At 55.5% G+C, this 24,992-nt stretch overlaps 2 protein-coding genes across 2 annotated transcripts; one reads left to right on the top strand and one right to left on the bottom strand.

Annotated features, from left to right (window-relative positions):
• Positions 1–572: 572 nt before the first annotated feature.
• On the bottom strand, positions 573–6,472 carry TIMM17A (translocase of inner mitochondrial membrane 17A). The gene is made up of 6 exons (XM_062013542.1): positions 6,398–6,472; positions 2,793–2,892; positions 2,432–2,495; positions 2,086–2,214; positions 1,644–1,754; positions 573–891 (listed from the first exon to the last, which is right to left on the bottom strand). Exons 1-6 carry the CDS (start codon positions 6,421–6,423, stop codon positions 821–823), a joined length of 501 nt encoding a protein of 166 aa, XP_061869526.1. The 5' UTR covers positions 6,424–6,472; the 3' UTR covers positions 573–820.
• Positions 6,473–10,020: 3,548 nt separating this feature from the next.
• Positions 10,021–24,057, top strand: LMOD1 (leiomodin 1). Its single transcript, XM_062013546.1, has 3 exons — positions 10,021–10,448; positions 20,597–22,138; positions 23,269–24,057. Exons 1-3 carry the CDS (start codon positions 10,074–10,076, stop codon positions 23,293–23,295), a joined length of 1,944 nt encoding a protein of 647 aa, XP_061869530.1. The 5' UTR covers positions 10,021–10,073; the 3' UTR covers positions 23,296–24,057.
• The last annotated feature ends 935 nt before the right edge of the window (positions 24,058–24,992 follow it).

The following is a 24,992-nucleotide window of genomic DNA, read 5'->3' as shown; positions in this document are numbered from 1 at the left end:
GCAGCCTCAGCTGAGAACAGGACACAGCATTGGCTGAGGAACACAAGGCAAGGAATTGTCTTTCAAATTCACACACAGTGCTTTTGTGCTCAAGGTTTTTTTGAAATCAAGACACCAGCAGCAGCTCTGAAACACTGAGGTACCAGAGGCTCGAGCTCCAGGGGTTCTGAGACAGGCAGGGGGTGGAAACAGCTGACAGGACACAGGACATGGTCAGGACAACACCAGTTCCCCTCTGTTTGCTGCCAGCTCTTGCCTCAAAGCCTGGTGGGGTGAGAGTAAGGTGGAGGAATGTTGCAGCCAGAATAGGGGAGCCACAAGAGCCAGATCTGGCTTTAAGCAGACACCTTGGGCTGCATGGCAGACAAAGGAGAGCACTGAAGTAGATATTGCTGGAAGAACTGTCAGTGGCTCCCACGTTCTCCCAACAACACTGACTGTAGGAATGGAAAACCACATGTAGATGAATTCCTTTTCCTTAGGCTGAAATCCAGCCTAAATTGGGTGAGGGAGAAGCTGAATCCCAGCTGCATCCACTGCCAGTGCCACATCCCAGAGAAGACTCCAGAGACTTTCACTTCGGTCCTTGTCTTAAATCTCCGTGTATTGTCTCAGACACTTGTTAACGTTACAGCAATGGAATCTATCACCAATAAATAGATTTGTCAGCTTCTAAAAGTCCCCCTGCGTGGCTTTACACTGTGCTGAAGGTCCTGGGCATGGGTTGTGGAAGAGATTCCCACTGGTGTAAAGACATACCACACCTTGGGCCTCCAGCAGTTGGAATCCCAGTGGAGGTGAGGCAGGAGGAGGAGGGTGATCACTGGTATTGTCTGTAGTCACCAAAGGGAGAGGGCTGCAGCTGGGAGGGGTCTTCTGAAAGCTGAGGGCCTGGGAGCAGGGCAAGAGAAGAAAAGGCAAACAATAAATACCAAGAGGTAAGAGATTCTTCCTACTGACAGCACAAAACACATTCACAGGGGTTGTTGCTCTAAATTCCCTTTAAAAGAAGCAGCTCTCACAAATCAAGATGTCACAGAACAAGGTTTTAGATGTGATTTTTCTTCATCCCAAGATGATGTCTTTTCTCTCCTTTACTAACAGGGAAATGAATCAGAGCACCAAGAGAGACACATTTTTGGTCACCTAAAGAAGTTGAAAACCTGGACATGCTCCAGCCCCTCAGTGGGAGGGAGGGGGAATGTCAGTGAACACAACTGAGGAAGCCTCTCAGGAATTAGCAGCTCACTACTCAGCCTTTTAACATCAGTGGTTTGTCTATTCCTCCCAAAATAAGGTGAGGAGATATTGAGTGTTTTGCACTGGCAACTGTTTACACAAGCAGTTACTGACTCAGCTGACTGACACCTCAGCTTGTGTTTTACTGAGAGAAAAAAAGGAACTAGTTTTTGAAGCAGTTTACTAAAAAAAAGCCCTGCTCCCACCCTTCTTGGCTGCAGCAGGGCTGGGGCAGAAGATGGGGACAGCAGGGACATCCCTGTTTCAGCCACACAGCTACCAGGCCCTCCCCTGACATGCAGCGCCCCTGGGGCTTTCTACAGCCTCAGGAGGTGCCAGAGCATATTTGCTATGTGATAAGGGAAGGAAAAGGCCTTGTGATACCACATCTGATGGCTGCTCACCGTTTGGAAACTGTGTGGAGGCAAATCTTGTTAGCAGAATGCCAGCTCCTTCAATTAAAGCCAGGAGAATCCCTCCCATGGCCGCAGACCCCACCATGGCCACGGGTCCATCTGAAAACAAACCACAGAAACCACTTTTTACTGCCCTGGCTGCATTACTCTGCACATGACAGCTCTCTCTAGTTACAATCTCTCCCCTAAGAAGACTCTGAGCAGGAATTTTGCATCAAGCCTCAGGAACATCAGCTCCTGAAGGATAATTACTGGGCAAACCCCCAGCTCCTGAAGGAAACCAAGGAACACCATCTGAGCACACAACTAACACTCTCAGCAGCACAAAAGCTTGAGATTATCTTTCAGTTTCTCTGAGACAGCAAATTCCAACTGTACTTTAGTGGTATTTAGAGGTTTTTTTTAATCAGTCTCCTCCTCAGTTTCTTACTTCTTGCAGCTAAAATGGCTCCAGTCAGGGCTCCGCTCGTGATGGAGTTCCATGGATCTTCTTTCCCTCTCATTCTGACCATACTGCAGTCAATCATGGAGAAGAGACCTCCCCAGACAGCAAAGCTTCCTGTTCAGAAAGAAATGCCAAAGGGATGAGAAGAAGCAGGGCTAGGGAAAGGGGCTGGAGCACAAGGGTGCTGGGGAGGGGCTGAGGGAATGGGGGTGTTGAGCCTGGATACTCTGACACTCCCTGACAGGAGGCTGCAGGGAGCTGGGGGTCAGCCCCAAACTCAGTTACCAACCAAGAGTCAAGTGGCTGCAAACACCAGCCTAGACTGACTTACCTCCCAGTTGTGGAGCTCTTGTTTTAATGGCTGTCAAACTGCCCCGCAGCCGGTGGTTCATACCCTGCAACGGAGGGGAGATGGCAGCTAAACCAGGGGAGTCTCACAGCCCCTCTGGCTGCACAGGGAAAAGCCTGAGTTCAAAGCCTGTCTGAGCAGCTCAGAGGGGATGGAACAAAGCCTTTAAAGCAAAGCTTTTAGCAAGGAAAGTGTATTTATCTTTCAGAGGTAGCATTTCTTTCTCCTCCTCTGGTGCCCACACAGCATCCTGGCAGCAGTCAGCTCACTGCTTGTCACAGGGTGGATGGAGGGAGGAAGCAGGACTGCACCTTGAACACACCCTCAGCCTGATTTCACTTACCACTGGGGAGTTTCTGAACCCCTTGATAGCTTGGAAAATGCCCCCTCCGATGGCTCCCATGGTGAAAGCACCTCCACAGTCATCTACTATCCTCCAGGGGCTGTCAAGGCAGAGATGAAAACACTCAGTTCATCCCAGATGGTTTGTACATGGTTTAATCAATTCAATTAAAACATATGGTTTAATCACGATGGCTGCACAGCTCCTGTGCTGAGTGTATCCATGTTGGGAATTCACCATCAAACCCCAGGTCAGGTGGGACTGGGTGTGAAAAACAGCTGCCAGCCATCCTTTGCCCTCCCCAGCTGGCTGAGCAGGCAGCAGCACCCAGGGACAGGCAGGGTCACAGCAGAGCACACACAGCTGTTGTCAGCAAGTGTTTCCCTAGAGTAGTGAACATCAAATGCAGAGAACTGCCTGAGCTCCTCACATGAAGCACAGGGATGTTCCTTCCATCATGCAGAGTTCCAGCTCTGCCCTCCTTAGGGAGTGTGAGCAGCTTTAAATTCATTGTTGTCCTTATCTCGACCTCCAGAAAGCTCCAGTGACACTAATGCTCCTCTGCTGTGAGGAGTGAGAAGCATCCCTTCTTCTCAGCCCCCTTGCTGTGCTGCATGCTTTGTCACAAGGGGGTTTGTTTTCCTTCTTACAAGAAGTCCCCAAGCTTGTAGCCCCTCCTACACATCCTCCCGGGCTCCTCACTTCCTGCACCTCCTGCATCGGGCCCTGCCTCTTCAGCTGTCTCATCCAGACCACAGGCAGCTCTGTGCAAACAGGGCAAAGGGCTCGTTTGCACCATTCACCTGCTTCTCTGTGCATTGCTTGGCTGTACCAAAGGCAGCAGAACCCCAAACTCATCCTCCCCTGCAACATCCAGGTCCCAAACCCAGAGTAATTCAGAAGACTGGGAGGATTTTTGTGTGTCATCCCTCCTCACATCACCCCCTTGTTTCTGTGGCTCTGCTCCTAACAGGCTTTCATCTCGTGCAGCTCCTCACAAACCCCCTCTAGCACTCACTAAATCATTCATCCCCACTTCACATTGTCTTTTCCTTCCCCTAATTTCCTGCCTTTAACGATCAGGAAAAGGTTACAGGCACACTGTTGTCAGAGATGCCAAGATGAAAAGCAACTTTGTCTTTTATTTTCAGGGCTGTTGTTTTGTTCCTCTTCAGGTTTTGATCTACTGTTATGAATAAAACATCTCATCAGAGCCCTCTGCCTTTGTTACCTCCTAACAGTGATCCTGTTACAAGGCTTTCTGAAAACCAAAATAAGGCCATGTGAAGTGGTTTTCCTTTACCCACAAGGTCAAAGAATTCTATTTTAGCAAACCATGGCTGCTCTCTCCAGAAGCTGCATTAATCAGACCCCATCATGGAAATGCTTTCCTGGATTTCTTCCATCATTTAACCCTGCTTCAGATCATTACCCATTACCTTTGGGGTTCCTAACTTTCCTTTTCAACTCCCCTCCAAATCTCTGCAGGAGCAGCTTTCATAGAATCACAGAATGGCAGGGGATGGAAGGGACTTACACAGCTGCTCCAGCCCCTGCTACAGCAGGTTCCCCTGGCTCAGGGGGCACAGGAACATGTCCAGGTGGGGTTGGAAACCTCCTGAGAAGGAGCCTCCACACCCTCCCTGGGCAGCCTGGGCCAGGACTCCCTCACCTCAGCACCAAAGGAGCTTCTCCTGGTGTTTAAGGGGAACTTTCTGTGTTCCAGCTGATGTCCATCAGCCCTTGTCCTGTCACTGGGCACCAAAGACAAAAAGTGCTGCCCCAATCTCCTGACACCCACCATTTAGATATTTATAACTACTAGTGAGGTGCCCCTGAGCTCAGGCTTCTCTTCCCCAGGCTGAACAGCCCCAGGCCTGCAGCCTTTCCTCCTCACACACAAGTTCCATCCCCTCAGCACCTTGGTGGCCCCGCACTGGCCTCTCTCCAGCAGTTCCCTGTCTCTCTGGAGCTGGGGAGCACAAAATAAGACACAGGACTCCAGATGAGGCCTCAGCAGGGCAGAGCAGAGGGGTAGGAGAAATGAGGAAGTGAAATGAGGAAGCATCTGGGACCCCTCTTGTATGTCAGCTCCTTGAACACCAGAGTAGATGCACACACACACTCCTCTGTGCAATTAAAACTAACCACCCTGGCAGTGCCTGACCTCAGGAAAGAAAAGAGATGATTACATTATTAATTTGGCACTTATCTACAAGCTTAATGTTACTGTTAATTGTTTCCCTGCCTATAAGGGAAGCTCTCACAATAAGCAAACCACATGCTACACACAAGATAAGGTCAGATTCCTACTCCTGATGGCAAGTGAGATCACTTGGAGATGAGGAAAGCAGAGGCCAGGACCTCACTCATGTCAGGGCCCTGCGGCAGCCACTGAGCAGCTCAACTGACTGGAGAGGCTGAAGATACCTCACCTCACACACACACCCAGAGAGAGCTCAAGTAGCTTACAGCGCTGTTTGGCTCCATAAAAAAAGAGAAGGTGGCAGCAGAGAGAGGAAAGCCAAACCCCCTGCTTCAAGGGGGGAATTGTCCCTCCCAGCTCATGGCTGCCTGTAGTGATCACAGTTTTCCTGGGTGGAAAACTGTCAGGATGGCCCCAGGGACAGAGAGTGGTGAGGAATCTAAATCTAAGCAAAATCTAGTTGGCAGGAGGTCAGCAGGATGTTCCTCAGGGCTCCAGGTTCCTGGGGCCTGCTCTGGTTAACATTTTCATTAGTTATCTGGATGAGTGGGTCGAGGGCACCCTCAGAGTCTGCAGGTGACACGAAGTTGAGAGCAGGAATGTGGGAGCAGGAATGTGCTGGAAGGGTCTGCAGAGGGCCCTGGCCAGGCTGGAGCCATGGGCTGAGGTTTAAAAAGGTCCTGCCCTTGGGCCACACCAAGCCCAGGCACTGCTCCAGGCTGGGGCAGAGGGGCTGGGAAGGGCCTGGGGGGGTGGTGGCAGCGGCTGAACAGGAGCCAGCAGCGTGCCCAGGGGGGCAAGAAGCAAAGGGCATCCTGGCTGGGATCAGCACTGGGGTGGCAGCAGGAGCAGGGCAGGGATTGTCCCCTGTGCTGGGCCCTGGGGAGGCTGCAGCTCCAGGCCTGTGTTGCCCCAGTTGCCCCAGGGGAGGCTGAGACTGGATCCGAGGCAGAACCGTTTCCCTGCCAGGGCTGTCAGCCGCTCACAGTCAGCGGGGCCGCGCGGACCCTGCGGTGGGGGCTGAGGGGACGCAGCGCCGCGCAGCCACGGAGCCGAGGCCCAGGCGCAGCGCAGGCCGCAGGGCCTACGGGCCCGGCCGCTACCTTCCGCCAGCGCCTCAGGCGGGCTCCGCGGGGCTCGGCGCGGGGAGGGGCGGGGAGCGCCCAGCCCTGAGCCCCCGTCGGCGTCAACCGCGTCAACCGCGCCTCGGCCGCCGCTCGCCTCAGCCCGGCCGCCTCCGCCGCCTCTCCCTCCCGAAGGGCCCCGCCAAGGTCACACGCACCCCCGGCGCCTGGGCACGGCCCGCGGCAGCGCCCGAGCCCCCCGTGCCGCGCCCCCCGCCCCGCCCGGCCGCGCTCCGCCCGGGCCCCGCCGCCGCCGCCCGCCCCGCGGCCCGTACCACGGCTCGCGCGCGTACTCCTCCATCTTGGCAGCGCCCTCCGCCCGCCGCCCCCACGCGCGATTGGCTCAGCGGCCCCCGCGCTGGCCAATGGCAGCGGAGGGCGGGACTAAGCGGGAGGAAGGCCGGCACTCGCGCGGAGGGATCTGTGCGTGTGCTGTGACCCGCGTGCTTCGGCCCTACTGACGGAAGGGAACGATGCTTCCGCGCGGCCTGAGGACACGGCCCGGCCCCACTTCTCCGTCCTCCCTGCCCAGTCCATCCTCAGGCACAGCCATCAGCCCCTGTGCCGGGGCTGCCCTCAGCAGGCTGCCCTTTGAGGCCTCTGAGTGCTTGTGTGGGCGAACGGGATGAAACGGAGACTGTGGTGCAGGAAAAAGAAGCCTCAGCTGGAGTCCTGTGGCCAGTTCTGGGCTCCCAGAGGGACAGGGAGCTGCTGGAGAGAGGCCAGGGCAGGGCCACCAAGGTGCTGAGGGGATGGAACGTGTGTGTGAGGAGGAAAGGCTGCGGGCCTGGGGCTGTTCAGCCTGGGGAAGAGAAGCCTGAGCTCAGGGGCACCTCAGCAGCACTGAGCAGCACCTAAAGGGTGAGTGGCAGGAGAATGGGGACACACTTGTGTCTGTGGTGCCCTGTGACAGGACAAGGGCTGATGGACATCAGCTGGGACACACAAAGTTCCTCTTAAACACAAGGAGAAGCTCCTTTGGTGCTGAGGTGAGGGAGCCCTGGCCCAGGCTGCCCAGGGAGGGTGTGGAGGCTCCTTCTCAGGAGGTTTCCAACCCCACCTGGACACGTTCCTGTGCCCTCTGAGCCAGGGGAACCTGCTGTAGCAGGAGTTGGGGCTGCAGCAGCTCTGCAGGGCCTTTCCATCCCCTAACATTCTTTGATTCTCTAGGGAGGCCAGGAAGACAGATCTAAAAGCAGGAGAATTCATCTCAGTGCTGGCAACTAATACCAGGACAGCCTGTAAAAGTCCTGCCCCACATGTTTGCAAGTGCTCTGAATTGTAAGTCACTTATTCTTTTCCCATTCCTGTAGCTTAACCTTACCTACTGCAGCCATGGAAGGGCAGGAAATCATTCAGTTGCAACAGCCAATGCAGGTTGTATGCTGAGGCACTTAAATTGCTCTAATAAATCAAGCTCTAAAGCAATGGAAGAGAGCTGGAATGTTCCACCTGCTTTAATTTGCTTTTCTCAAAGGCTTTAAAAGCCACCTTGTAACTGTGAGCCTTCACGGTCTGAGTGCAATGGGAGTGAGGGGTAATGCAGTAATGGAGATCACCAGAAGGTGGTATTGTGGCTTCTGCTTTGGCCAAGGAGCGGAGACGGGAAGAGTCGAAGACCTCGGTCTCATCCCATCCACTGTAACCTGGGAGCAAACCTTTCACATCCTCTGTTACTGCTGTGGCTGGTACCACGGGTTCCTTCTTGTCCTTTCCCCCAGTGAGTGGCAGGTTAATTACACCAGGCCAAATGATCATTCTGCTCATCCCTTTCACAAGCTGGGAAACTCTGCTGAGCCCATGTGGTGCTTGATCTGCAGTGGCCAGCATCACCAACATATCAGCTGGGGGCACCGGTGGCACTCCAGGACAGGCAGCATAAGGGCTCTCTGGGGTTTGCTGTTTCCCTGCAGGCAGGAGCTGGTTCCTTTCTCAGTGTATAATGTCTTCTCCACACTTCCCTCGCCTGAGCAGGTGTTTTGCAGAGGGAGGGTTTTGGGTGAAGTTGCAGTTGGCTTTGGGAAAGAAGCAGTTTCTCTCCCTGGCTATGGGAACAACATGATTCAGAGCAACCAACTGTCACAGCCAGAGAGGGAGGTGTCACTTGCTTTCTCAAGGAACATCTTATAAAATGAAAAGAGGGGTATGTTCAACCTTTCCTGCTGCAGGCTCTGAAGGAAAGGGAAAAAAGTAACAGAGATTAGAGGAATCCATCCAATTTTCAGTTAAGAAATGTATCAGTTAAGAGTTAAAAATCAAGGAAGACAGAGGGTCTTAGCTGGTGACACGAGAGATGGTGGCATGGGAAGCTTTCCCAGCCCTGTACATGTGCCTGGAAGAGCTCTTGAACCTGATTCTGTCTCGTCCCCCATCTCTAACACACAGCTAATCATGTTGCTGTGTTTCAAGGGCATGTTGTGCAGAAATATTCATTAGTGCTTCCAAGGTGCTCAGTTGCTATGGAGATGGGGATCCTGATAAATGCAGAGACTGGCAGAACCTTGAGCAGAGATTCAGAGCTGCTGGTTGCTCCTCTGTGCCAAACCTCACCATCCTGTGCCGTCCCACACCACGCTCTCCAGGCTGGCACAGCCTCACAGGGCCGACATCAAACCCTCGAGGCCTGGAGCTGGCTACAGAGCGCTGCCCAAAGCTCCCTGCACATGTCCCCAGTCCCCATGGCCCCTGTGCAGACACATCCAGACCTCCTCTTACCCTGGGGTGAAAACACAAGATTTTCTTTGGGTGTTTTCTTTCTGACAGCACAAGAGCTCCAGGGAACACAGTGCAGTCAGAGCTCTGTTGTTGTCAGCTCCTGTCCCAGGCTGCCCAGGGAGCTGGGGGAGTCCCCATCCCTGGAGAGACTGCAAAGCTGAGGTGCTGAGGGCCATGGGTTAGTGGTGGGCTTGGAAGGGTGAGGGGAGGGCTGGGACTGCAGCAGCTTCAAGAGCTTTTCATAGAATCATAGAATGGTAGAATGATTTTATGAGAAGAATGCTGAAGGGCTGCTTGCTTGGACTAGCAAAGAGAGAGACCTGAGAGCAGACAGTAAATATTAGGAGGATAATAAAAGGTGAAGTTTGCAGCACAAGGAGTATGTACAAAATGCTGCACTTGGGGTAAAGCTACCTTGAAACCTAGAGAGCAGAGCCTGTCTGCCTCTGTCCCGCTGGGAGAACGTGCTGGTGCCAGTATGCGTCTTTATGGAGTAGGCTGATGGAAAGTAGGTGCCTCCAACCTCAGCACAGATGCAGGAGAGCCTCAGGAATTCAGCCTGTGCAGAAGGAGGGACATCTGTGGGGCTTGGCAAGGGGAAACAGGAGTGTTGTGACGAAGAGCAGCTGCAGAAACACCCCTGCAGAAAACAGGGAACCAGCAGAAGCTCTGATAAAGAGACCCCAGGCTGGTGCTGGGGTCAGACTCATCACCTCCTGCCTCCTCACTGCAGATCCACACAGATCCTGGGGAAACACAGGATAAAGGCAAAAAACTTGCTGATTTCACCCTGGAGCTGCTCCTGCCACAGCAGAAACTCTCCTCTCCTGTAACAGAGATGCCCCAACGTCTTCCAAGCCACGCTGACCCTTTTCCTGGCCCTCCAGCCCCGTTGGGCACACGCTGGGGATCTGCCTCCCCCACCCTGCACATCCCCAGCCTGCCCAGCTTGTGCATTTTTGCGTGTTTTCTTCACTAGGTTGGCCCATTGCCTTTAAAAGGCTAAATGCTCCGGACTAAATTTGGTCATGCAGCTCTGCATGGTTCCCTGGAATGTCCTCGGGTTTCAGGCTGCTCTGATAGCGCCATTCCCCGCCTCCCGCCGGGCTCCATTGGCTTCCCAGCACCCCACTCACGGCTGGACCCTGTTATTGGCCAAACTCTTGGACTGAGGGGTGTCCCTTCTTTAAAACTACTCCAGCTCTGGCTGCAGGGATTGAGAGCTGCTGAGGTTTAATGCTTCAGCACCTGCTGCCGCTGGGGGAAGCAGCGTTGGAGCTTCGGCTTCTGGTTTTTCTCCTGCCTTGGGTACCACACACAACCGCCACCGTGTCTCGCCAACGAGCCAAGATGTCCAAGGTGGCCAAATACCGGCGACAGGTCAGCGAAGATCCAGATATCGACAACTTGTTGTCTACTTTGTCTCCAGAGGAGATGGAAGAGCTGGAAAAGGAGTTGGATGTGGTGGAACCGGATGGAAGCATCCCTCTGGAGCTCGGGCAGAAAAGCCAAGCGGAGAATTCTCCGTCTGGCCCTCAAAACTGCGACGGGACGCTCAACCACTGCGAGAAGGAGACCAGGAGAGTTCTTCAGAGGGAACAATCCGTAGATGTAAGTCCCATCTCCCTGTGGTTTGAGCTGTTTTGGTCAGAAATGCAGAGGTATGTCCCTGTGAACTCCTCTGGGCTGGTTTAGGGGATGAGATGGGAACCCTCTTGGAGACAGGTGTGCTGTGCTTGCTAAAGAGGAATAGCTGCCAGGTAGAGACTGGAGGAGCAAGGCAGGGAGCTGGTCCAGGCACTCCAGGAGTCAACAGAGTATTTCATGAAATCCCCAATCCTGTGCTGGTGCCAGGGCTTTTCTGTCTGCTGCTTGGAGTTCAGGTGATACTCCCAGACAGCATCTGGTAGGACCAGTGCAGTAGCAGCAATCCCATGGGCTGCATTTCTTTAGCCTCCTGGTTTTACTTTTGGAGATCTCCAGCCTCTTGGTCCTTTGAGTTCTTGTACTTAAACAGTCCCTGGTTCTTGTGCAATAAAAGTAAGTATGCTGCTGTGTGGAAATCACCTCAAGAAGCAGGTTTAGCCTCAAGCAGTTTGATTTGTGTTTATTGTCTTAAAATTCATTCTTTTCTCTTGTTTTGGGTACATTTGTCTCTTGCTCTGCACCTAGCAAATCCTTCAATAGCTTGCTTTGAGCAGGAGAGCTTGGTGCCAGTCCCTCTCCTCGTTGTGTGCCTTGCCTTAGTGGGAGCCAATCCCACTGCTCTGTAACATTTATTAACCTCTGCACTAAGAATATTTGCTCAGTGCTTCATGCGTGGGAGGCTGGGAAGCATTTGGTTTCCCTATTTTTTTCACAGCAGACCCAGCCAGAAAGTAAGAGAAGGAGACTCTTCAATTCTTTCTCTGTGAAGTCACAGGCAGATTTCATGTCCCAGGCTGGATTCACATCTGCTGTGATGGGACAGGGCTGAGGAGCATCAGCAGCTTAAGCAGAGCAGAGGCTTACATAGATACCCCTCTGAGCAACCTGCTCTGGCTCTTGTCCTTTAGCTATTCCAGGTCATCCAGCAGTTCCAATGGGTTTTTTTTTTTAGACCTGAACAAGGGGTTGAAACCTTCCCATCTCCTCTTGAAGCTTTCCCTGCCTGGGAGCTTTGGCTGTGAGGAGAAGGCACTCAAAGCCTTCACCTTCTGTATGTGGCATTTGGGGTGGGCTGGGGGACAGAAAGGGCCGTGCCCCTTGTCACAACAACACTGCCTTCATTTTCCTATTGATGGGCTGGGAGAAAATATCCCTGTGGTGGGGAACTGCAGGTGCTGCAGGAAGAATCTTGCTGGAAAGGGAGATGCTGTTATGTGGGACCATGTGTGTTATCCCAGTGATGCTGCATGGGCCTGTGCTGGTTTGCTGGTGCTGCTGGTTTGCAGCCAGAGCTCACACTGAAAAAAGCTGCTTTTTATCATAGAATTGTTTTGGTTGGAAAAGCCCCTGAAGCTGCTGCAGTCCCAGCCCTGCCCTCACCCTGCCCAGCCCAGCACCGACCCCTGGCCCTCAGCACCTCAACTCCACGGCTTTGGGATCCCTCCAGGGCTGGGCACTCCCCCAGCTCCCTGGGCAGCCTGGCACAGGGGCTGACACCCCTCTCAGGGAAACAGTTCTGCCTCAGCTCCAACCTCACCCTCCCCTGGGGCAACTTGAAGCTGTTTCCTCTTCTTCTATCACTTGTTACTGGGGAAAAGAGCCTGACCCCCACCTCACTCCAACATCCTTTTCAGGCAGGGTTTGCTGCAGGATGGGGAACATGGAGCCATCCAGAGCATCTCAAACTCTCACTCGGCTGCTCAGAGCACTGAGGCCTCTGATGACAAATCCTTCTCTCAGGTCATTCTCTACAGCTCCCTGACAGGAGGTTGTAGTGAGGTGAGGGTTGGTCTCTTCTCCCAAGTCACAAGGATAAGAAGAAATGGCCTCAAGTTGCACCAGGGGAGGTTTAGATTGGAGCTGAGGAGGGCAGGGAGGGAACGAGACGTCCTTCCAGTGGGACTGGCCCTCCAGCCATCTGGAAGATGTTTTCCTGTGTCTGTGATTTCTCCTCAGTAGGGAGGATCAGGAGGACAGGTTGGTATGTCCATGGTTGCCTTGCATGGAGGCACTGAGGGTAGGTGACTTCAGGCAGCTCCCAGCGCTGCTCCACAGCAGTGCCTCGGGCTGTCACGTTATTGCTAAAACTGCTTTGGGGAGGTGTCTGGGTCACAGCCCCTGCAGTGCAGTGGCCATCCAGCTATCCAGGACCAGGGCTGGAGGCACACTCACCCAATCTGCTGCTCTCCTGTCTCCTCACCTATTTTTCTTCCTCCTTCCTGTTCTCCCCTCTCTCCTTCACCCCATCTTTGTGCAGCAGTTGGTGGGATGGTGTCTGTTAGTGGGGATGCACAGAAACTCCCTTCAAAGTGCAAAACAATGTTTTTAAAGGGAAAGGTTCAGTTTCTGCCCATCTCACAGTTCCTTTTGCAGTCATTGCTCTGTTCCTGGCACCCCCTTTCCCTCTAAATATTGAGAGGAGTGAGTATGTTTAGAAATACTGTAACTACATAATAACACATCTTCTTAGTGATGAAAAGGGCAAACTTGGGTAACTAGGAAGCAGTTTATAAACAGCCCAAAATAGACATGAGCCTTGCCCTATCTTCTCTGCCCTGGGGAGGCAAATACATGTCTTGGCCCTGCATTAATTAGTTAATGATCATTTTGTATTGCTGATGAGTGAAAGGAGATCTGGTGTCCCAGGCTTGGGACAGGGCCTGTCTTGGGATGTGCTCAACACGGCCCTCTTGTAAGTCCAGGTAACACCAGAGCCAAAGTTAAACTGATATTGGAGAGTAGATAAATGAAGAGATGATGCCTGATAGCTCGTGACTCTTCACTGTAGCATAATGAGAGACATGTAGGTTGGGAGCATGCTGTGAAGGTGAAGTGTGGCATTACCCAAAGGGCGATTTACCTGGGGGCGCAGATGATCTGCAATCACTTGAAATCATGGTGTGGTGCTTTGCTCTTTGGAAGAGGAAAAGCTGTTTGTGCCAGGGGTTGGAGGTTGTTATCACTTGAGACCTTTGTGTCGTGCCTTCCTTTTTGGAGGAGGAGAAGCTGTTTGTGCCAGGGGATGGGGGCTCACTGCAGGTGTCTCTGTGGGATGGGTTTCTCTGATGCTGAGCTGTAGGAGATGGGGCTTGTGAGAGTGACTCTGGTTTTATCCAGTTCTTCCTCTGCTGTTGCTGACAGCTTCTTTAACAAGCATGTATCTCTACCTACCCAGAGGTACCCCCAGCTTTCCCATTGCCATTCAGTCACTCCTAAACCCCCTCAGGGGCACCTTTGATGGGAGAGATGTGGCTGAGAAGAGCTGCCTTGTGGGAGGGACCACTGCTCTGTGTGAGCTGCATATGCCATGGCACTGGGTGCTTTGGTGGATGAGAGCCCCTTAGCCTTTGCCATTCCTGTAGCAGGAGCTTTTACTTTTCAAAGCAGGCCACGAAATCCTCCTGCTGCTCCTCTGGGCTCTCCTGGGATTCCCACTGACAAACCACTGAGAACCCGGTGGCAGAGGCAGCCCTTCCGTGTGCTCTCCTTCCCCAGCACCAACACCTTCCCTGGGAATGGCTGGATTCTCCTTCCCTCAACTTCACCTGCCACAGATAAGGATTACAGAACTCCTTGTGAAAAGTCCTGCCTTCCTTTCCAGCTTCTTGGGGTATATGGTGTGGGCTTTGCACTCCTTGCTGGGTGGTATTTAATCCCTGTTGCTGGAAGTGGTATGTGGAGAGAGGAGACCCCATGAACAGTGGAGATCCCTGCCAATGAGCCCTTCTTCAAGGGAAGGAAAAACAACTTAGTGTTTCAGTGTCTTATTAATGTTCAAAGCTTGTCATCTTTTCATGACGAAAAAGTCTGGAGGAAAAACAAGCTGTGCCTTGAAATGCTGGGGCAGACTCAAGGGAAATTGCAAACAAGGGAGAAAAAAAATGGTTGTATCATTGTTTAAGCATCTTACCAGCCTGTGACTAACACAAATGTACTTAAACTCTGCTCCTCTGTTTATCAGCCTGTTCTGTCCATACGCCAAGACTGCTCCTTCTTCCAAGAGTCTTCATCAAATCCCAGCTCTTGCCTTTCTTTTAACCATGTCCTGGGCAGGTCTCCAGCAGCTTTGCTGCCTGTTTTTCCAGCACCAGAATGTGATGTTGTTCTGTCCAGCTCCTGACCTCCAAAAGGAGTGTAAGGGGTGGGTGACACTGGCCCAGGCTGCCCAGGGAGGGTTGTGGAGGCTCCTTCTCTGGAGGTCTTCAAAACCCACCTGGACACATTCCTGTGTTACCTGATCTAGGTGGGACCTGCTTTGGCAGGGGATTGATCTGGATGATCTCTAAAGGTCCCTTCCAACCCCTACCACACTATGATTCTATGGTCCTTCCTCCTGGTGCTTCTCCAGCAGCACTGGGCTGGGCAGGGGATGAAGGTGTGGGTCCTTCCACCAACACACAGGGTGTGAGTGTTGCTGCTGGCTCCCTGGTCTTTGCATTACTCCCACAGGCAGTAGCCAGGGATATCCAAAATCATCACACATAGTGAAAGAAGCCAGAGATACTGAGCTGTTGCTCTTTGTACCTTAAGGGAGACCATGGGTGGTCTGTGCTTTGTGGCCTGCTGCAGGACAGCTCATCCAGGAGAGCCCTTTGCTTTGTCACCTGTCATTGTTCTGCTGTTGTCTGTGCTCGGATGTGTCATCCCTCATTGCTGAAAACGTACCAACCCTGCAACGAGGAGGATGAGCAAGAGAAGGGAGAGCTGTCAGCCACCAACAGATGATGAAACAGACCTCCAAGGCAAAAAGAGAAGCAGGAGCAATCCCATGCCAGACAACTGAAGGATCTGCAGTGCAGAGAACAGCTGAAGCAGGCAAGGTGGCCGCTCACCTGGGGTTGAACTGCATCTCTGAGGGAGAGAAGGAGCCTGATGGGTGTTTTTGGAAAGCTGTTGGGAAAGGGTGGCAGAAAACCTTGTTTTACTGTGAGTGGCAGCACAAAGCATCCCCAGGCACTCATCAGGCATGCCACAGGCAGGCTGGGTCTGGGAGATGTGTGGCCTGTCTGAGGGCACCAGCAGGAACCAAAAAAGCTGAATTTCCAGTCAGTCTAAAAAAAAACACAAAACCCCAGTGAAAAGCTGAGCTCTGTGTTTACATAAACCACAACTGGGATGCAGACAAATCCATGGAAATGCTTGGAGTGTTTAGCTTATATAGGCTGAGCTGCCCAGGAGGTTTATTATCTGTTTATGTTGAGCTGATGAACACATATGGAGGAGGGAGGGCGACGGGAGCCCTTGCAGATCGCTTTCTTTCGCAGCACTGTGACATCACGTGCCTGCTAAAAACAGTCTTGGTGACTCAGCTCCCAGCAGCGCACTGGGATTAACTGGCTGTGTCAGTCAAGCCCACCCTTTGCTGTGTGGGAATTGCAAGGAGAGGATCTCACCTTGCCTGGGAGAAGGTGTCAGGGCACTTCTCTGGAAGTCACGGTGTGGAGAGCGGCAGCGGCGCTGAACCAGCCATGCCGTGGAGTGCCATGAGTCCTGCCCAGCCCTTTCCTCTGCCCAGAGTGCGCTGCAAAGCAGGGTGAAAATGGACAGGAATGGGAGCTGCAGAAAGGCAGCAGGAGAAGTGACAGCCCTGAGTCACAGAGGTGTTCTGATGTGTGCATAAACTGGGCCCTGGTGAGGCTGCAGCTCAAGTGTTGTGTTCAGTGTTGCTGCTGTTCATCACCCACCACAACCTCTGCTGAAGAGGCCATCAGAGAGAACTGGGAATGCAATGGGTGCAAGAGGAAAACCTCCACTCCTAAATCATTATTTTCTTAAGCAAAAGTTTTCATCAGCAGAGAGTCCAGCAGCTGTAGGGGCTTTCTGGAAATGGCTGCATGTGGCTGTGGAAGAGCTGGAGCTCTTCTATTAAAGGAAACTCAGCTGTAATGTTTGTTATCGGCCTCAATTCAGCCACAGAGGCAAAGGAAGACAAAAGTCAGAGCCAGAAGTTGTCCAGTCCCTGGAGAACAGCTCTGTGTCTAGGGAGGACCTTCTGAAGAACATTGGCCTGGGAAGTGCAAAGAGCCAGTGACACTTGGGGTCAGAAAGGTCTGTGCGGAAGGGAGGAGGAATAACTTGAGTTCCTTGTTAAAATAACAGCAATAGCTGAGGGGGGACAGGGCATGAAGTTGTTTACACAGCTCTGGGCTTCAGCTCGTAGAGCATGGCTGGGGGGACACACCAGGTCTATGTGTGGCCCAGTGCTGGAAGCCAAGGTCCTTGCAGCCTTGCTTCATGCCAAAAGAATCCAAACATGCCAAGAGAGAAACTCTTTGCTGCCTGGGAATGGTGCTTCCAGGGAGCCCACTGAGGCCAGAGCTGTGTGGGGCGTACAGGGGGTGTGAGCAGGGCATCTCCTGACACTGCCCCATGGTGTCTGCTCTTAGCTAAGGGCCAGGAGGGTTTCCCTGGCACTCTTGTGAGTGGGTGGGTTTCATACAGACCTGGACTCAGCTGTCCTGGGCAGACAGGGTCAGCAGAAACAGTCCCACTCTCTCCAGTGGCCTCTGGCAGTCCAGGTTTAGCAGCTCTCAGGGCTCAGCCAAGGACACAACATTTTTTCCAAGAATGTCCTTGGCTCTGAGTTGTCCCCGAGTTCCTCAAAACTGTCCAAGGAATGGAGGAAAGGAGCAGCTTGTTGTGGTTTGGCTTGGCTACAGCAGCTCTCCTCACGTGCCCAGAGTGTAACAGGCACCCAAATACCCAGGAGTGGCAAGTGCAGAACAACCTGCTTTTGCCCACTGGTCACCTCAAGGGACTGCTCCATGCAGTGGGACAGGCTCAGGGGACATCCTGAGAGGTGACCTCATCAGCACTGACCAGCACCTAAAGGCTGTGTGTCAAGAGGATGGGGACACACTTTGTTGTTGTAGTGCCCAGTGACAGGACAAGGGGTGATGGGCATAAGCTGGAACACAAAAAGTTCCACTTAAACACAACAAAACACTCCTTTGGTGCTGAGGGGAGGGAGCCCTGGCCCAGGCTGCCCAGAGAGGGTGTGGAGGCTCCTGCTCAGGAGGTTTCCAACCCCACCTGGACACGTTCCTGTGCCCCCTGAGCCAGGGGAACCTGCTGTAGCAGGGGCTGGGGCTGGAGCAGCTCTGCAGGGCCTGCCCTTGGGAGCTCTCACTTGGCTTTGTGCAGCACGTGCCCACCAAAGCTTCTGTCCTTGTTCTTCAGCTGAGACAAGCACATGGCCGGGGCAGCGTGTTCAGCCTGGTGATCTGGGCCATGAGGGACTCTTCCCAGGACATACCTCTGAAAATAACTGCAGGCTGGTGAAAGCTGGCCCCTTCCAAAGACAAAGTATTTGCCATAAATCCATTTCCATACGTCCCTTCTGCCAGGGACTGACGTAACAGCAGCAGCCAGGCCACAACGTGCCCCTTCCCTCCAGCCTGGGCACAGGGTTTGCGAGTCCCTGAATAACCCATCCACTCCAGTGCTCCCCTTCCACTTGGAAACCTGCTTGTGGGTGCAGCAGGGTGAGCAGCTCTCCTTTGCAAACAGCCACATCCATCCCTGCCACTCCAGCAGCAATTTTCTACCCCAAAATGAGCTGTGGGGCTTTCAAGCCAGGAGGTAAGAACCTCACTCCACTATCACATCCCCACCACCCCCAGAAGATCTTGGCAGCTCTCCTCTCCTCTCCTCTCCTCTCCTCTCCTCTCCTCTCCTCTCCTCTCCTCTCCTCTCCTCTCCTCTCCTCTCCTCTCCTCTCCTCTCCTCCAGCCCCATCTCTTGCTCAGCATCAGGAGTGGTGCTGCGAACGCTCAGATTCCAGGCAAGAAGTTCCCAGTCTCCTTTGCCTTTTAAGGAAACATCTGAGTGGGTTTGAGGGTTACAAATGCTAACAAGCAATGGCAATGCTCGTTTTAGTCTATTTAGAGGAAACGGGAAGGCATTTCAGTTCATCAAAACACTGGTGATTAATCAGCCAAGTACCAGGCTGTTTTCATTAGGCTTATTTTTAAAGGTCTGACACGCTGTGTAAAAATATTCCCCTAATAATGGTGCTCAAGCAGAGGGAATGGCACGGGATGGGGCAGCAGCAGCGCTGGTTTCTAGGTATCCAAGGTAAATATGGCAGTGTGGTGGAGAGGAGTGAGCAGGCAGGACTCTAGATGGCAATGGAGATGGAAGAGGCTGGTGCTGGCCACTGCACACGGACACCTGGGGCTGTTCAGCCTGGAGAAGAGAAGCCTGAGCTCAGGGACACCTCAGCAGCACTGAGCAGCACCTAAAAGGTGTGTGTCAAGGGGATGGGGACACACTTTGTTGTTGTGGTGCCCAGTGACAGGACAAGGGGTGATGGGCATCAGCTGGAACACACAAAGTGCCCCTTAAGCACAACAAAACATTCCTTTGGTGCTGAGGTGAGGGAGCCCTGGCCCAGGCTGCCCAGGGAGGGTGTGGAGGCTCCTTCTCAGGAGGTTTCCAACCCCAGCTGGACCCGTTCCTGTGCCCCCTGAGCAGGGGAACCTGCTGTAGCAGGGGCTGGAGCTGGAGCAGCTCTGCAGGACCCTTCCAGCCCCCACCATGCTGGGATTCTGTGATTCTATGAGACAACCTGGCCCGTGGCCTGGGCTGCAGAAGGTGTGCTGGTGGCTGAGGGGACCAGGAGGGTGGCTGCATTTCTCCCTCCTCTTCTGCATCATCCTGCCACCCAGCTCCACCACCCAGAGCTGGAGCAAGGTGATTCATTTCCAGCTCAGGAGTGAGAATTTCTGCACTGTCATCAGGGGCTTCAGGATGTCACCAGGCATCCTTGCAGCATCCCAGTCCTGGGAACAGGGCATATCTTGGTGAGAAGGGTCACTGGCTCAGTGCCAGAGGAGGTGGCATCACCTGCACCTCTGGGAGCCCCATCCCTGGTCCTTGGGGCTCGCAGCAGCGAGGGGCTGTGTGGACATGGGCTCTGCAGGGCTCTGGCATTTGCCTTTCTGTTGCCTGCACAGGGCAGCCAAGAAATCTCTTAACTAAATAAACATCTCTCTCGTCCCAGCTGGCATCTGTTTATACAGCAGGTACAAACAGTCCCCACAGCTGCTCTGCTCACAGCCAGGCCAGTTCTTTCCACACTAAAAGCAGCCCCAAGGGCCAGCAGTGCCGAGCACTGGGAGGGCAGAGCCACATGGCCCCAGCACAGCCACCACAGGCCCTGGGCTGGGGAAGACACCTCAGCCAGGACCATTGTGTGGAGGAGGAGGCCAGCCCTGGCTGCAGACCAGGCTGCCTAGGCTCTTATTTGGGGTTTCAAGGCTCTTGATGCCTTTGGATGCTGAAGATGAGCTGGGAAACCATCAGAGCAAGAAGCACCATGTTTCCCATCTCCTTGGTTTTCCGCAGAGAGCTCAAAAATGCCAACTCGTGGCAAAAGAAAGCTCAGAGTGCCATAGGCTGGGTGTGATCAGCACTGTCACCTCTGGCACTGCCTGTGGATTGTACACACATCCAGGTCAGCACAGGGGAGCTGCAGCAGGACCTCAGTGTGCCTGGGTCACAGAATCATAGATGCATAGAATGGTTTTGGTTGGAAAATCCCCTGAAGCTGCTGCAGCCCCAGCCCTGCCCTCACACTGCCCAGCCCAGCACTGACCCACAGCCCTCAGCACCTCAGCCCCACGGCTTTGGGATCCCTCCAGGGCTGGGCACTCCCCCAGCTCCCTGGGCAGCCTGGCACAGGGCTGACACCCCTCTCAGGGAAACAGTTCTGCCTCAGCTCCAGCCTCGACCTCCCCATGGGCAACTTGAGGCTGTTTCCTCTTGTCCTGTCACTTGTTACTGGGGAGCAGAGCCTGACCCCAGCTCCCTGCAGCCTTCTGTCAGGGAGCGTCAGAGAGTGCTGCTGGCTCCCCTCAGCCTCCTCCAGGCTCAACACCCCCATTCCCTCAGCCCCTCCCCAGCCCCTTGTGCTCCAGCCCCTTCCCCAGCTCTGTGCCCGGCTCTGGCCACGCTGCAGCCCCTCAGTGTCCCTGTGGCAGTGAGTGAGGTGCCCAGCACTGAGCACAGCCCTGGAGCTGCTGCTGGTGGTGATGATGAGACTGGGCTGGTGAGTTTAGATGTCAGAGGCACCTGTCCCTGTAATGCTTTGGTGTTTATTCTGTTGTTAGGAAAGCAGATTGAGTGAGAAGAGTAAAGGAGACAAGAATGAAGAAGGAAAGGGAAAGGAATCTCCTTCCAAAGACTCAGCCCAGAAACGAGATACAAAAGTGGGGAAAGACTCTAAAAAGGAAGAAAGTGTTCAGAAAACAGACCCAAAGGTTAAAGCTGAGGCCGAGACCAAGAGCAAAGAGGAGAAGGCCATCAACGATAAAGTCAAGGCCATGCAGAAAAAGTTGATGGGGAAAGAGAAAAAGGAGGAAGAGAAGGATTCGATCTTGAAGAAGGACAAAAAGGAGGAGGGGAAGAGCTCAGTGTTAAAGAAGGATGCAGGGAAGGATAAAAAGGAGGAAGAGAAGGGCTCAGCTTTAAAGAAGGATGCAGGGAAGGATAAAAAGGATGAGAAGGACCTGGCAGCAAAGAAGGAGACGGGGAAGGACAAAAAGGAAGAGGAAAAGGGTTCAGCGATGACAAAGGGCACAGGGAAGGACACAAAGGAGGAAAAGAAAGGTTCAGGGTCACGAGAAAAAGACACAAAAGGGGAAGAGAAGAAAGAGAAGGAGAAAAAAGGAGAGGACAAGAGCTCAGCTTTGAAAGAGGCCAAAGCAGACGAGAAGGAGAAACCGCAGCCCGAGTCGGTGAAGGCGGCAGAGGAGAGGCAGGAGGCCAAGGCGGCCGCCAAGCCCAGCCCCAGCAGCTCCTCGGATCAGGCCGACGAAGCCTCCAGCATTTTCGACGAGCTGATCGAGAAGGTGAAGAACAACGACGCCGAGGTGACGGAGGTGAACGTGAACAACTCCGACTGCATCAACAACGAGACGCTGGTGCGCTTCACCGAGGCCCTGGAGTTCAACACCGTGGTGAAGCTCTTCGCCCTGGCCAACACCCGCGCCGACGACCACGTGGCCTTCGCCATCGCCATCATGCTGAAATCCAACAAGGTGCTCAAGAGCATCAACCTGGACTCCAACCACATCACTGGCAAAGGCATCTTGGCCATTTTCCGGGCGCTGCTGCAGAACGACACGCTGACCGAGCTGCGTTTCCACAACCAGCGGCACATCTGCGGCGGGAAGACGGAGATGGAGATCGCCAAGCTGCTGAAGGAAAACACCACCCTGCTCAAGCTGGGCTACCACTTCGAGCTGGCCGGCCCACGCATGACAGTCACCAACCTGCTGAGCCGGAACATGGACAGACAGAGGCAGAAACGCCTCCAGGAGCAGAAACTGGCTCAGGAGCGCGGCGACAAGAAAGATCTCCTGGAGGTGCCCAAGCCTGGAACCCCGCTGAAGGGGTCTCCTAAACCATCCCCCCAGCCGTCGCCCAAGGCTTCCCCCAAAAGCTCTCCCAAGAAAGGGGGGGCTCCCTCCGCGCCGCCCCCGCCACCGCCGCCTCTCGCCCCGCCGCTCATCAACGAGAACCTGAGGAACTCGCTCTCGCCCGCCACGCAGAGGAAGCTGGGAGACCGCGCACTGCCGGCCCAGGAGAAGAACTCACGGGACCAGCTCCTGGCAGCCATCCGCTCCAGCAACCTCAAACAGCTCAAGAAGGCAAGTGCAGGGCTGTGGTGGGGTCAGTCGGGCTGTGGGCAAGTGCAGGGCTGTGGTGGGGCCGGTCGGGCTGTGGGCTGAGACCTGGGCTCATGTTTGTTGTCACTTGGTAGTGGAGAGGTGAGGTTTGTCCTTATCCAGGGCAGGAGGGGGTCTGTGGGCCCAGCACCTGCACAGGAGTAGATCCAGCCCTTTGCCAAGCACGTGGGGTGGGCAGACCCATCCCTTTGCAGCTGGTGGGCTCAGCAGATCCATCCCCTGGCAGAGCACCCAGAAGATCCACTCCTTGGTAGCACAGAAGGAGCAGATCCATCTCTTGGCAGAGGGCACAGAGGGGGCAGAGCCCCTGGGGTGGGCAGATCCACCTCACTCCTGTAGCCCATTTTGGCTCCAGGGTTTGGGACAGAAGGAGCCAGGTTTAACCTCTCACCCCAGGGGATGGAAATGCAGCACCTCCCAAGGCAGGAAAGGAGCAGAGCTGAGCCCCAGCAGCCCAGGCCCTCGCACAGCGGGGACACCAGCAGGAAAGGCTGCCGGCCCTGGGGCTGTGCAGCTGGGGAGGAGAAGCCTGAGGGGAGATCTCAGCAGCACTGAGCAGCACCTAAAGGGTGGGTGGCAGGAGGACGGGGACACTGTTCTGTGGTGCCCAGTGACAGGACAAGGGCTGATGGGCATCAGCTGGAACACAAAAAGTGCCCCTTAAACACAAGGAAAAAGTCCTTTGGTGCTGAGGTGAGGGAGCCCTGGCCCAGGCTGCCCAGGGAGGGTGTGGAGGCTCCTTCTCAGGAGATTTCCAACCCCACCTGGACACGTTCCTGTGCCCCTGAGCCAGGGGAACCTGCTGTAGCAGGGGCTGGGGCTGGAGCAGCTCGGCAGGACCCTTCCAGCCCCCACCATCCCAGGAGTCCATGATTCCATGACAAGCTGGTGCAGGCAGCGGGTCTCTGAGGGCAGCATCCGTGGCTGAGCCCACACCCCAGGGAGCTGGAGGCAGCCCAGGGTGTCCCTAGAGGCTGCTGCCATCCGTGCTGCTCCCTGCAGCGCCAGGCGCCCATCCCCAGCCCATCCCCACCCCTGGGACCACCCCGGTGCCCCCCATCACCTCCCGTAACGGGGTGTCCCGTCCACAGGTGCAGGTACCGAAGCTGCTGCAGTAAGGAGCCGGGATGGCTTTTCCCCCGCAGCCCCCAGGACACTGCGACTGTTTCCATGACAACGCCGTCGGGAGCCTGCGCGACCGAGGCCGAGGAGCAGCGATCCCTCCGGGACAGACGGACGCGGGAAGGGCCGGGGGCCCGCGGGGGGTCCGCGGGGGGTCCGTGGGGGTCTGCGCGGGCCCCTGTGCGCGGCGCGGGAGGAAGACGTTGTATTTATTGTTGATAGGGGTCGTGAAGCCTTCGATGTGTTTTGCCAGCACCGAGCCCCGCTCCGCCCGGCCGCGCCGCGGGAGGGGCTGAGGAGTGCCGGGGGTGCGGGAGCGGCCGGGGCACGGCGCGGGCGGAGAAGGGAGAGAGGGGGACGGAGGCCGTGGGGAGATGGAGCAGGGGGCTGGGGGCTTCAGCCGGGGACCACCGGGGTCCCCGGGAGTGCCACAGCCCCGCTCATCCAGCAGCGCTTGGGAAATGGGCTTCTCAGCCCAGTTCAGGTTCGAGGGGTTCCCCCCTCCCACCACCTTCTCCATGCCCCAGCGGACCCCTCTGCCCCGTGTGGGGACCCTGGGGGAGGAGGGGGGTGCCCTGGGTTACGGGGGGTCGGCACCGTGCTGCCCCCCTGCCCACCTGCCCACCTGCACCTCGCGGGCACGACGCGTTCGACTGTGGCCACTGCATCGGCAATAAAGCTTCACCCCACGCTTGCCCCGCCTCGGGGTGGCACGGGACGGGGGGCACAGCGTGGCAGCCACCGGGACCCGGCCCCCTGGGGCCACTGGACCCCCAAACTGGGCACCCTGGGGCCACTTGGAACCCCCCAAACTGGGCACGCTGGGGCCACCTCGGACTGGGTGTCCCTGAGCCACCTGGAGCCTTCAAACTGGGCATCCTGGGCCCACTTGGACCCCCCCAAACTGGGCACTCTGGGGCCACTCAGACCTCTAAACTGGGCACTCTGGGGCCACCTGAATCCCCCAAACCGGGCACTCTGGGGCCACCTGGACCCCCAAAGCCAGGCCACCTGAGCCACCTGGACTCCCCCAAACTGGGTGTCCCCGGGGCCACCTGAACCCCCTGAATCGGGTCTCCTTGAGCCCCCTGGAGCCCCAAAACGAAGCAGCCCGGGGCCACCTGAGCCCCCAAACCCGCTCTCCTTGGTCAGCCCCCGCCCCGTGCCGGGCAGCGCAGACCTCCGGGGTCACCGGGGGTGAGGGGGCGGGTGGATCCCGGTGACCGTTCCGCGCGCGCCCGGGCTGCGCGGGGCCGAAACCGGGCGAAATGCCCATATTTGGTCATTCTGCGGGAGGGCAGCGCCGCGGCCGGTGCCGGTGCGGGCGGGAGGAGCGGAGGGGCAACCCCGACCCCCGGTTCCTGCCCCACCGGGAGGAACGGGACGGGACACCCCGGGGGAGGGGGTGGGCACCGACAGCATCCCCCTCCCGAGGCAACCGGGGGCCAGCGGGGCCGGTGTGAGCGGCGGCGGCGGCCGGCAGGGGGACGCGTTACCGGAGCCAACCGGGAGTCAGCCGGGTAACGCTCGGCGGAGCCCGCCAGGGGTCGCCATGAGGAACCGGGAGCGCCGAGCCTCCGGCAGGGGGCGGTACCGGAGCCGGTACCGGCGGTGGGCAGTGCGCGGCGGCGGCCGGTAGGGGGCGCCCCGCGAGCGAGCGCTCGGTACCGGCGGAGGCGGCGGAGGACAAAAG

Source organism: Colius striatus, chromosome 22 (genome assembly GCF_028858725.1).
Source record: "Colius striatus isolate bColStr4 chromosome 22, bColStr4.1.hap1, whole genome shotgun sequence".
NCBI classification, from domain to species: Eukaryota; Metazoa; Chordata; class Aves; order Coliiformes; family Coliidae; genus Colius; species Colius striatus.
The sequence above is the reverse complement of the archived record's forward strand: the minus strand, read 5'-3'. Positions and strand labels throughout refer to the sequence as shown.

Coding starts and splice junctions, on each gene's coding strand:
- TIMM17A (XM_062013542.1), bottom strand. CDS start 6,423: ATGGAGGAGTACGCGCGCGAGCCGTG. Junction 2,893..6,397: donor GAGTACGCGCGCGAGCCGTG/GTACGGGCCGCG, acceptor CTGCCTTGACAG/CCCCTGGAGGATAGTAGATG. Junction 892..1,643: donor CTCCACACAGTTTCCAAACG/GTGAGCAGCCAT, acceptor CCCTGCTCCCAG/GCCCTCAGCTTTCAGAAGAC.
- LMOD1 (XM_062013546.1), top strand. CDS start 10,074: ATGCTTCAGCACCTGCTGCCGCTGGGGGAAGCAGCGTTGGAGCTTCGG. Junction 10,449..20,596: donor AGAGGGAACAATCCGTAGAT/GTAAGTCCCATC, acceptor TTCTGTTGTTAG/GAAAGCAGATTGAGTGAGAA. Junction 22,139..23,268: donor ACCTCAAACAGCTCAAGAAG/GCAAGTGCAGGG, acceptor TCCCGTCCACAG/GTGCAGGTACCGAAGCTGCT.